Source organism: Barbus barbus, assembly GCF_936440315.1.
Source record: "Barbus barbus genome assembly, chromosome: 12".
In the NCBI taxonomy this organism is placed as follows: Eukaryota; Metazoa; Chordata; class Actinopteri; order Cypriniformes; family Cyprinidae; genus Barbus; species Barbus barbus.
The window spans coordinates 24,334,257-24,346,821 of NC_136740.1; the positions used below are offsets into that span (position 1 = coordinate 24,334,257).

A 12,565-nucleotide genomic window follows, 5' to 3' on the forward strand; every position below is an offset into this window, starting at 1 on the left:
CAGACCCACAATGAAGACGGGCACAATGACAGGGCAAAGGGGACGAGACCCAAGCTCAATCCACGGACAAATTACAAGCGAGTGGTGTAGCTTTATTGCCCCTGACCGGCTCACTTCCGCACCATACTGAAAGCAAGGCGTGTGGATGGCAGGTTTGATGTGGTGTGGATGCGTAATTAGAGGTCCTATCAAGCGCAGGGGAACAGAAGAGGCCTGTCCATCTGTCGGGTGTTAGTGGGACGGGGAGGGGGAAACGGCAGCCCATTGCTGCCCCTTGTTGTTGTTCCAGCGATTTGTGTAGGCGTGGATTTAAATATCCATCAGAGCTGGAGACAGACCTCACACGCCTGCATATGTATGTGTGTTTCTGTCTGAGGAAGCCTCTAGAGCTCACGTTACAACAAGGCCTCGGCGATCGATTCGGACTAGGTAGGAGGCCTGCACACACACGGACCGACATTCTCGCGAAGGACAAACATAAATGCGATACAGAAGAGAACCTGGCAAGGCCTGGGAACACAGAGAGCCTACTCAAGGCAGTTCGATTTCTCCAACCCTTCCAAAGCACTTTGAACCACCAATTAAATTCTTCAAAATGTCCAGCACACTCAACTGACACTCCATTACCCTGTCTGTGCTCTGCCGTCCTTTCTAATATAGCTGGATCAGGACGGGAGGGGTGGGTGATTCATATGGAAGTGCATGGTGCAAAAGACCAGCTTGGTTTCTCTACATTCACACTCTGTTTCAAAATGTAGTGAACTTCTTTGCTGCCTACTTATCTACATAGGCAGCTACATTCTAAAACAGCATTCTAACTAAAACATAGTTCAGTGATTTGGAAAGAATTAGTCAAAAACCTCTACATTTGACTCAATTTCAATGCAACACAATGGATTAATGTGCATACAGGTATGTTTATCAATTTTCTTGTTGCAATCCATTCTACAGTTGGCTTCTACATGAAGGACAAAAGTAATGCAGTCTTGTAAAATAGGCAAAAAATTTCAAGCATAATCGAGCTGAAAAATTTTCAGAAAAGGCATGTTGGAAATGCACTTTTGATGTTTTAAAATGCTGGCTATGGAGGAAGCTCACTAGGTTTTGGAGCGAATATCTGTCACAGAACAGGCAAAAACTATGTCCGTGACATGCACAATGTTTGTCTCACTTCATCAAATGTCCAGATGATACCAAGTAAAACCAGTACTTGATGTAAAAAGCAATGCTTTTGAATAACACGCATGGTACAGATGTGAAAATGTACATTACGCGTTCTTGCATTCAAAACCAAAAAGACAGGGTGAAACAGAACAGAATGCTCTGTTGCAGACAAATCGAGACAATGGAAAGACCAAATATCAATTAACAATTAAAAATATCTCAGATGAAATTAGAAAATGCATTCAGTGTGAACAGTTTTATGAATTTGTATTATTCAACAAACATATACCACTTAGTTGTGTCATTGCATGACTCAAGTTACTATTTTAAACCATTTGTTTAATGTTAAAACAACTTGTGTTCATGTTCACATCTTGGAAACAAGTCCAGTATTCAACAGTTTTACTGCTCAATAACCTCAAGAGAATCAAACTCAACAGGCTTACCATATTTAGTAGCCTTATAAGAAATACATTAAAGTAAAATTACTTCAGGGGGCTGGCTGTTGAGGAAATAACAGAGGTGAACATATAAAAAAATATCTCCCTGGAATTTAAAAGGCACACTGGACCTTTTGTCTGTGGCACCACGGTTTTCAATCACCATCGGGAAATAATATGATTTATATAATAAGTCTATTTTATTTCACATTTCCGAAAATGAACTTTTACAGTGTGGTAAATTGTAGCCTGAGAGGAAACCATCTGTTTGGCATTTAGCTTTGCCAACATATGGGATCTTCTGATGACAACGACTGAGGCCAGTGGTGAGGATCCCCATGTGTACGTTACAATAAAAAAAAAATCTATGAACGCACAATGGGTATTTCTCTGTTGCGACATGACGAATGAAGGCGTGGAAAGTGTTACAAAACCGTTCTCAGCTGCACACATTCAACGCTCATCAGTTCTCTGCTTGGAACATGAGGCAGTACCCTGGTGACGAGGAAAGCATTTGGACACAAGACGCCCGTTTAAATTAATGATATTAGTTAATTGAGTTAATAGTAAAGAGGATGCGTCTTTTATTACTTTTCTATGCAATCAGACTTACAAATTCCAATGAAAAAACAGTGGCCCCACTTGTATCTAAACAAGCACCACATTGTGCAGATACACTCAAATATAAAGATTCCAAAATGGGTTTTAGCAATGATGAACCATTTTGATTCCCCAAAGAACCTTTCAGTGAATAGATCTTAAAAGAACAATTTTCTTAATTAATTGTAATTGTATTAGTCTATTTCCAGTTAAAAAACAACCTTAAATGCAATGAAAAGGTTCAATGGATGTTAAAAGCTCTTCATGGAATCATCAATGGCAATATTTTTATTTTATTTTTAAGAGTATACAGGATTGCTGAATGGTGAAAGTAAGTAACAGAGTCTCATCATATACTTGTTCCCTCAGAACACCAAAAGATTTAATCCGTCTCAGGTGATGGTGCTCCAACCATCTCTAACTGATCTCCTCAAATATGCCATCCATCCCTCCCTCAGTATAAACTCTTTGTCTAATGATGTTCTCTCTCACGCACACTCAGTTCCCAGAGATTCACCAAAGCGATCATGCCACAGATAGACGGCAGGCTGCGGTGCGACAGGAGAGGGACACTGTGAGCACAACCAACTCCGTCTAACCTGCTGGAATAAAAAAGTCACTCCTGGCCAGGAGAATGAATGGCTGGGTAAAAGAGCTGGATGTACCTGACAAAACTAAATGAACATCAATTCAATAGAACATTACTTAAATTAAGGATTAGAATGAAATGACGTGTCACATTTTCCAAAAGAAGAGTGGCACAATGTTATTTTTTTCTTCAATAAAGAGACTCTGGAGTCACTCTGGAGTGAACCCTCCTGTCACGCACTTCATCAGAACATTAAGTGGCATGAACATAGCAAGAGCCAACATTAACACTTACACCCATAAACCTGGGACCTTGGGTAAACTTGTACAAAACATAGCTCTAAACAGTTCTTTTTGTCATAACTCTTTTTTTATGTCTTCCTGAACAAATTTTAATGACCTGATCACTGTAAAACAAAGAGGTCTTTTATAGCCTACACTCTGCTCTTGTAGTTTCAAACTCAGGCCAGTTTTTTTGGCATGCAGCAAGATAGTTTACCCAAAAATGACAATGCTGTCATCCATAAAAAAAAAAAAAAAAAGGTAATTGCGACATTTTATTCCACATGTTCTAAGCATCTCGCAATTCTGAAGAAAAGGTCAGATCTGTGAGATGCTAACTTAGAATCTAAGACTTCTGACTTTTCTCCTTGCAATTCTGAGTTTCTATCTCACAATTATTGCTTTTTACTAAAAACTGTAAAATACAAACTCAAAATCAGAACAGCGAACTATAAAGTCTACTACTTTTTTATGCCAGGGTGGAAACAATCTTTCATACTCATCATTTACTCACCCTTACATTGTTCCAAACCTGTATGCAAACAACATTGACTTTCATTGCACGAAAAAAAAAAAAAGAATAAAGAAAAAAAATTAAGATTGTTTAAAATATTTTTTCAGAAAGAAAAGAAACATGTTTGGATTTATTCCGTTGTGAACCATATAAACTGATAATCTTGCATTTCAAACTTTATTAAATATTTATATGCAAAACAACCTATGAGGCATAATGGGACAGATCGCAGTGTGCTGCCAACAGATTAAGATATTACTGTTCGATAGTGTTAAAATACAGGTGCTTTCCCCCTAATCTCTTGAGAGTGAAGCTGAGGAGCTCAGTGATGAGCTAAGCCTTTCCTCTCCTCCACTTTCCCATGGATTACCGTGATTGTGTTTCTCTGGAAACAGACTTCTATTAGTTCCATTACCATGAGCTTAATCGGACCGTTCATCAGAGCAAGCCGCTTCTTAACCTCCCGTAATGCAGAGTTTCAATTAAAGTGCAAGTAAATGGCTTGCTCACTGAGAAAGGACCAACTTATGTTCCTATACATACCAAAAAGTTGTTTTTGACGTTTCAGAGCAGTAGCTCTAAGGCTAAAGCATAAACACCCCTTCTGGCTTTCAAACCAGCAGGTCATGCGTGTGAATTTGTTCTCTGATCTGCGCTAGTTATACGTGAGCCCACAGTTTTTATGTAGTCAGCAGGTGGCATCATTAGCCAGAGAATAAAAATGAAAAGTATTACCCCTGGGCCAAGCAATGATATCATAGCAAACCCACTGGCATCCGTAAAGCACTGAATGGGGGGGTACAGAGGTGCAAATTTAATGTTTCTTGCTTTTGGCATTGTTATATTAATCCGAGGAAGCCTGTGTGAATGCAAACAGCTGAAATGTAAGCAATAATGAATAAAAACAAAAGAAAAAGTCCTGTGTATCTGATGAGAATAAATACAGTTGTGAGGCGGTTAAGACAAAGTCTTGTAAAACAGTTCAAGAGGATTGACCGTGTCGCTAGGGTGATGTGGGATTGTAGATTGCACACAAGCATGCCAAAAAGACTGTACATAAAGCTGTCTCAAGTACACTGAGGGCAAGAAAACCCTTTCAGCATTTTAGACTCAATTGAACAGCGATACAGCCCTCAGTAAGTATGATAAATATAGAAATGAAACTAATCTAACGCTTGGCGGCATTTCAAAATGTCACTCTCTGCAGCAACCCCGTACACGCACACAAACACACACATTTCTGTCCGCAGGTTCAAACTCAAAGTTCGAGTTCACTGCACCTCCAAGGCATGTTTCACAAACGCGTCACCATTTACACATACACTACACAGGATCCCGCTCACCTCCAGATGCACTTTTACCATTTTCCCCATTAAACTTCCCCAATCCCCCTGAAAATGCTTAACTATTCTGCCTCTGCCAACAAGTTTGATCCTATTAAGAAAATTATATTACGTAGTATCTGAAATCATAAATCTTGTAGAAAAACAGTGGGGCTGAAAACTCGTGTATGCCAGTTCCCTACAGTGTCTGGCTGATTATTTGCAGATGGGAGCAGAGGTTTCCCTTGGCATGCCATGCATGTGATTAAATGTATGAATGCCTCCCAATTTACATCTCTGCGGATTTAAGAGCGCATATCAGCCGTGGTGTCAGCAAGTGTCTTTATTTGGGCTCAAATTCAACTGGGAGGCGGTTGTTCTGTCACATGCAGTGAATGACTGACGTTCGAGGGTTTGAGGCTTTGGGGAGGGATGGAGAAGTTTGAAAAGTTTGACTTTCAGCCCCCCTGTGTCCATATGCATTGGCTAAGCAAGGCAACCCTCATATTTCCTGATGGGTTAAATCCCTGCGGCTCTTAAGAGTGGATTGTTATGCTTGCACCAGTTGTTCAAAGCTTAATCAATGTGTCTGAGAGATCAATTAAAAGCGGCTTAGGGCAAAAGGAGGGTCAGTGCATTTGAAAAGGCAAAAGGAAAGCTCTATTCATCAAATGGCCACCAGACAGCGCCTCACCGTGAGGATCATCTGATCAACAGTTAGTAGCCTACTTGAGAATGAATTTTCCAGGTTCTTTAAGATTATTCATAAAGTACATTGATGTTCTTCAAAGCAAGACATGTGGACTCACCAACCTATCCGAATCATAATGAGACATGACATTATAAAATCAAGGCTTTAGTAAAGTGTGTGAATTATTCAATGAATTTTTGGGGTTTTCGAGTGTCGACTTTTTACAAGAATGTAATTTTCAGTAATTTTCCGGCATCTTTATCATACTTATTTAAACGTCTAGTGTCTTAAGAACTTCTAAAGAGAGGGGAAAAAAACTAAAAAGTGATAAATGTGTATATCTATGATAAAATGATACACTTAGTACGCAATAGTGCGGCGTACTGTTGCTATGGTTACAACTGTAGACCAACGGGACTTCTGTAATTAGCGTAATTTGTCAAACTTTTCAGTTTACTGAAATGTTGAAATAATTAGCCTATTACACCTACTATGTAAAACTATGTGACTGGAAAGTGACAGAATTTTTTTAAACGGCTATCCACATTTTTGTCATGTAGGCTACTTAATATAGCTATAGGCTACTTGTGTGTTTTTAAAGCCTTTTATATCCATCTCAGTTGGGGAATCGTTCAAGGCGTCGTTATTTATAACAAATTAAAAGCGTAACGTAGTTAAACCAGATGCAAGTTAAAGAGTCGAGACCTTTAAAATAAAAACTCTTCACGGATGATGGTACCATAACTCGCATCTCTGACGGGAACTGATGCTGAAACACAATTCTAATGCAAAATTCACTTTTTGAAGGTAGTACAACAAACCCCGATATTTTCAATTTAGGTAAACTTCCTAAAAATGTTCAGGTGTAGGGTAAAAGCGCACTCTTGGGTTCACTTATGCATGTCAAAAATAAATAAAACAACTGTGTATTCTTAAAAACATTTCATTTTTAACATTTTGACAACATACTTGTGGAAGTCTAAAACTTCGAGAAGTTGCGGTGCCCCGAGGAACATCACTGAACTCTTGAGCAAGACAGTGAACCTCATCCTACAAAAAATACTACGGTAAAGACGGTTTTCGCCAGAGTATTAGAGTTACAACTAGCAATTCTTACTGTTGTAACACAGTGAAGCTTGCCACTCATTCTATCAAAAAATGATTCTGAAAGCGTACGGTTACCATGGTAATGTTTAGCAGCGTAACACCAGATGGGACAGTCCCTGTCACACGCGGACCGTAAGTCTCTCTGTATAGAAGCGTCAGCTTAATGACTAATTAGACAATTAATAAAGCACCTATCAAAGCCACATGCACGGTTCCCTCACCTCTTTTGTTTCTTCTCCAGCGGTGAGACTGCTGCGTCTGACAGTGGCTGTAGTCCACACAGTTCAACACGATCAGCGCAAATGAGAACAGACGAAACTGCATCTGGGCGGCTGTATGATTGTTCCGACTCACGGTAGAAAGCGTCAAAGGTACTCGCCGCGAGCCTGCAAGGTCCGTATATGAGGTTTCAATATGTATATTTTTCCACAGAGGAGCGGGGAGTTGAGGAGTCCGGACTCAGTTGTGTCACACATTAGAGTAGAGAAAACACCATCTTTCACCACCGGTTAATGTCATTTTAGAGAGCGAAACGCGCTTTTTATACTCTAAAAAGTGTCTCGTTATTGTCTGTGGAGAGAGAGAGAACGCTTTTAACTTGAGGTTCTTTGAGTAACAAATACACCTTGATGGATCAACGTTTGCGAGCGAACTATTTCATTCAAAAGAACTTGAATTAGCGAATCTCCAAAAGCGCACGGGACGCGGTGGATGCCCTCAAAAGCAGATGCGAGGAGCGAAAGAAATATACCTGCGCGGGTCCGGTCCAAAAAAGAGAAACTTTGCCTATACATCAAGTTCCTTCCGACTGCCAAAGTGGACTTGGCACATCCAGCATCCCTCTCGCAGGAAAAGTTTAGTCCCTTCGTCCCCTAGACAGAGTGAGAAAACACATGGATGCAATAGTCTGCAAAAGCTCTAGAATAAACCCTTGAGGTGCAAGAGGATGTGTGTGTAACTGTGGCATATGCTGCAGTGCTCGGCTGGTGATGGAGTATCACTCGACTGGTGCTGATGCTATATAGGCGCTGCTGTCACGTGGAGACTCCAAGATCTTGTGGGGCTTTTCGGAGCACTTTCAGAAGCCCCTCGGCCAGAGAGAGGGCTGTTTGCCCCCCTCCTTGTTTAAGTTTTAGAAGATGACAAATGGAATTTCTCCCGCTGTCTCTATACACTATACATACGAGACCCAGGGTCCTGCATTGGCTTAAATATTAAAAACAACTTAAAATACTGTATATAAAAGTACCTGAACTGCAATCTCCACTTCACTCGCTTCATACTGTTGGGAAAAATGTACTACAATTTAAACATGCTTTTGCTGGTTTTAGTAGGGACTAGAAGACAAGCTTTGTGACTCAAACCAGCTGGACATCAGCTTTCCCGGGCAGGATACCCTAATTTTAATTCTTTTAAACAGGGATACAATCAGATAAATGAATTCAGAAAACTCCATAATTAATACATTCATGAGGCAAAAATAAGGGTTTTCTTAAGATATCTGGGGCTATAATAAATAGTTTCAGTTTATGGTTATTTGGAATCTAAATTCTATAAAAAAATCTAAAAGACTGCTATTTATTTTTTATATATCAGCATTCATACAACTTAATATCGCTTTTCAGGTCCAACATAACAGCTTTCTTTTAAGACGTTAATACTATTTTAAGTTTTAAAACCATTTAAATTGCTAAAATAATGATTGCTGAGGCAATTTCCTTTAGAAGCTTCTATGCCAAAATAGACAAATTTCTTGAAATCCAAAAAATGTTTTACCCAGATTGACCACTAGGTGTGGCACTTAATCTTTTATTTATACATCAATTTTTTGACCTCATCTTAAATGTCTTATTCCACCCTTATGTTATTTTTGGCTCAAATTCTTTCAGGTGAGGTCAGTGTGCAGCACCTGATTCAGGTACAGATACACTGATTTATAACAAACAGGTGTTACTCAACAGCACTTCAAATACACCACAGAAAAGTGCATGTGTCCTTAAAAAACACGTTTGATAGTCTACACGGACTGACCATTACCCTCCTCAAAGAGAGAAAAAAAAAAAGATAATTTCTAAGTGATGACACTCTCCTCAAGAGCTCTTTGATGTTCAGATCAAAGTGAAATTCTCCCAAAGTCAATGTTAATTATATGACGGCTATTTGTCTCCATCAGTGAAACACAATAGAGTTTCATTTCTCATTAAAATAAATCTTATTGAAGATATCTTTATTCACCTGCCTTCATTACACTCGAGTTGTATCAGGTTGCTTGACGGTCTAAGCTTAGTTATAGCCATTTACTGCAGAGACATTTTAGTGCATACTATAACCTAAACATAAAACTGAAGCACCTGAAGTGATTCCCTGACAACTCCAAGCTTATGCATTGGAAAATTATCTCTTGTATTACAGAAAAGCTGCTCTAAATATAGGCCTGCTCTTGTAAAAAATAAAAATAAATACATTTGCAATTTGGAAAACAGTACTCAAGGAATAATCCAGAGAAAAATGCATTGTGGAACATACGTTGTATATTTTAATTATGTGGCCTGATTTTGAACAAATGCCTTAACCTTTTCATGCAAGAGAAAAGAAATGAACAATGCGAAAAAGGGAAAGATTATGTAGCCCTTTTAACCACAACCTACGTTGACCTTTTCGTTTGGGTGTTTGTTTATTTACTTTAAGTGAAGTGACAGACGTTGTGGTGGACAACCTTCTCAGCCACACGTCTGCTGTTGGTCTGGATGTCTTTCTAAAACAACATCTGAGACAGCACTCCTAAGGTGAACGTGATAATTAAGGGCTAGGAGGGTTTTATTTTCGTAATGTGTCATGGCACAGGACCGGTAAACCAATCACTTTAGCCTACCCCCCTCCTTCCTCCCCACCCGGTCGCTCGCTCGCTCACTGGGAAAGTAAAGGTGACGTCAGTTGTTTTAGATGTCTGGCTGGGAGCCCGAGCGCTGTGGCAGCTATAAGCCCCCTCTTCACTCGTCCAGAGAGACAGGGCCCATAAACATGTCAGCTGATAGAGAGGCCAAAGCCTGCAGCGTCTGAGAGCGAGGGATGGAAATGGAAAACGTATAGAGCTGTAGACTGTAGGTGTCACGTGCAGAAGATGGGATGAGATGAGAAAGGTGAGGAGGCATTATGCTGATTGTCTAGCGCATCTGACGTGCCCGTCTGCGAACAAAGAGGATGAGCAACATAGAAAATGACAACGAGAGTCGGGACAATCACCTTTCCGTGCCCTCTTTGCCGCAGCAGAGTGGGCCGCTACATAACAGCGCCGTAAACGCAGCAGACTAAACACTCATTCATCATTACGGCGCATACATGTGCAGCGGCACAAAACCCCCCGTCCCACTCAGTGACTCAGAGCACATTAAAACTTCATCTATTACACAAAAGATCACAACCACTTAACCCTCAACCACCATTCGTAATGTCCAGGAATAAAATGCAAGCATGAGATGAAGATGGTTTTGTAAGGGTTTTTTTTATTTAATACCAGACGCATTGAACCCAAGTGTAAAAATAAGGCCTCTGTCTCGCTCCTTTGAGGGACACGAGAGGGAGAACAGGATGTTCGCCCGCAGTATGGGAATGCTGGAAGGTTAGATGGAAGTGTACAGTCCGCAAAGATCCACTTAATAAAAGCCAGAATCCTGAGCCGCCCAATTTGGAGTCTGAATAGAGAGGAAGAGAGAGCCAAAAGATGTTATTACCCAACACAAACGCAGGTGAGTTCGTTATAGATGAATGAACATGCTATAGAGTGCTGCAGTGATGGATGTATATTTGTAGGCCAACCCGGAAGTTAGCATCACTATTAAAGCCCATTTCCACCATGCAATGAAAAAATGAAAAAAAAAAAAAAAGGTAATTGCAACTTTTCTCCACTTGCAATTCTGACTCTCTCACATGCGGGTTTTTTTTTTGTGCTGTCAAATGATTAATCGTGATTAATTGCATCCAAAATAAAAGTTTGTTTACATGTGTGTTTACCGTGTATATTTATTATGTATATATAAATACACACGTATATATTTCAGAAAAATGTTTATATATTAAATATATTTCTATGTAATATAAATGATATGAGTATAAATATATACATGTAAATACATGCAAATATTTTCAAAATATATACATTATGTAAACAAACTTATTTTGGATGCGATTAATCGAGATTAATAGTTAGTTCGTTTTGTTTTTCTGACACAGAATAAAAAAATTAATTAAAAAAAGAAGATAATTCAGAATTTTTCAATTGCAAGTTTATATCATGCAGTTTGGACTTTTCTTCTCAGAACTGTGGTTATAACCTCGTAATTGCGAGTTAACATCTCACAATTCTGACACTTTCTCAGAATTTAAAGATTATATCTTGCAATTCTCCATTAATATCTCGCTCTATTTAAATTTCTGAGTTTCTATATTTAATCTAAGCATCTAATATTTAATCTAATCATTGCAAGACAACAACAAAAAAAAGTGAGACAAATAGTGGTGGAAATAATCACCGTGGCTTCCTCATCAAAAACCCCAGTAGGATTTTTCATTGGCCTTTGGATTATAGCTTAAAATAAGATCTATGACCAACAAAAGTTTATAATCCTTAGATGTTTGGTCCATCATGATAATCTTCACAAATTAACACAACTCAACCTGAAGCCTAAATAGAAATCGCATTTTGCTATAAACAAACTAAACTTTGAATTTAATGTCAGCTTCTTCTGACAACTCTTTTGGTCTTTAAAAAAAAAAAGACATTTTCCCTGAAAGTTTGAGTTAGACTAGTTTACAAGAGTGTGATTATAAATGCAACAAAGCTGTAAAAGCAGACTAGTTAGATGGATTTTCCTGTTCAGCATGATTACATTTATTGTCCCTGACAACCTCTGTAGTCCCATTTAGCTACTTTTTTTGTTTATATATTTATTTAAAAAAAAGACTTTGGAATAATGCTTGTTGCCTGGTTTTGGCCCACAATCTCTTGAAACTATCTACTACAAAAAGTACAAGAATTTCGAGTTCACGGTCGCACCTTTCCTTTGGGTTTTCCTTGAGAATATGTTAAATTAAATTATGTCTGGCCAAACGCATCAAAATACAGGACTGTGTGTTATGGCCTTTGCCATTGTGATGTTTGTGTGAGTGAGTCAGTTAAATGACGTGTTTTGAGGGACTGAGACATTTAAAGGCCGTTATTTTGAAACGCTCCATTTCAAACGAAGCGAGGACACGTTTGTCGTGGGCCAATCAGTGCGCAAGGCCAAGATCAAACGAAGACCGACTGGACCCCAAGCAAAACATCTGTGGTGACTCCTAAACGCAGGGAACTCCACGAAGCGTGTGTGTGATTGTGTGCAAGCATTATTTACTCTGCAGAGCTGAGTCATGGGACTCAGACCCTCTTCTTTATGGCTGTGCTGTGCTACCTTGTCATTAGGACTTTGAAGAAAAATGGCATGATGAAAGCGCTCGCTCTGTTAAACTTGCTCTTACTGGTTTGCGCCGTGTAAAGACAGTTCTGGGATGACTGCCGCTCGACATTCTTCTGAATAAATCATTTGTGTGTAAACTACAGGGCTCAAGACAAAGCGAGAAGAGATCAGATAAAAGGAGAGATGCTCAGCTGCTTTGACCTCATTCCTGTTTGCGTGGTTCTGCTTCTTCTCGATGTTCATGGCCAGCATTTGGCTTCGGAACGAAAGGCTCTTGGTTTTCTCGATCACCTGCTGATACGGTGATATGGCATTGTTGCCCATCACCACGTGACCCTGCCAAAGAAAAGAGGAGAGGAAAAGAGAGTCAGAGCTAAACTTAAGAGAACACCAATCCTTTTCTG

At 39.4% G+C, this 12,565-nt stretch overlaps 2 protein-coding genes across 2 annotated transcripts in view; both read right to left on the bottom strand.

Annotated features, from left to right (window-relative positions):
- LOC306877834 (R-spondin-2-like) overlaps positions 1–7,765 on the bottom strand; it is a 58,062-nt gene extending 50,297 nt beyond the window's left edge. The window contains exon 1 of the mRNA XM_079429819.1: positions 6,930–7,765. Coding sequence (XP_079285945.1) covers positions 6,930–7,032 — 103 coding nt within the window. The 5' untranslated portion in view covers positions 7,033–7,765. The remainder of the gene's footprint in view (positions 1–6,929) is intronic.
- A 2,426-nt stretch (positions 7,766–10,191) lies between these two features.
- Positions 10,192–12,565, bottom strand: part of LOC306878386 (eukaryotic translation initiation factor 3 subunit E-A-like) — a 60,062-nt gene continuing 57,688 nt past the window's right edge. The window contains exons 12-13 of the mRNA XM_079430714.1: positions 12,363–12,497; positions 10,192–10,400 (exon numbers count right to left, since the gene is read on the bottom strand). Of these exons, the coding sequence (XP_079286840.1) occupies positions 10,362–10,400; positions 12,363–12,497 (174 nt within the window). The 3' untranslated portion in view covers positions 10,192–10,361. The remainder of the gene's footprint in view (positions 10,401–12,362; positions 12,498–12,565) is intronic.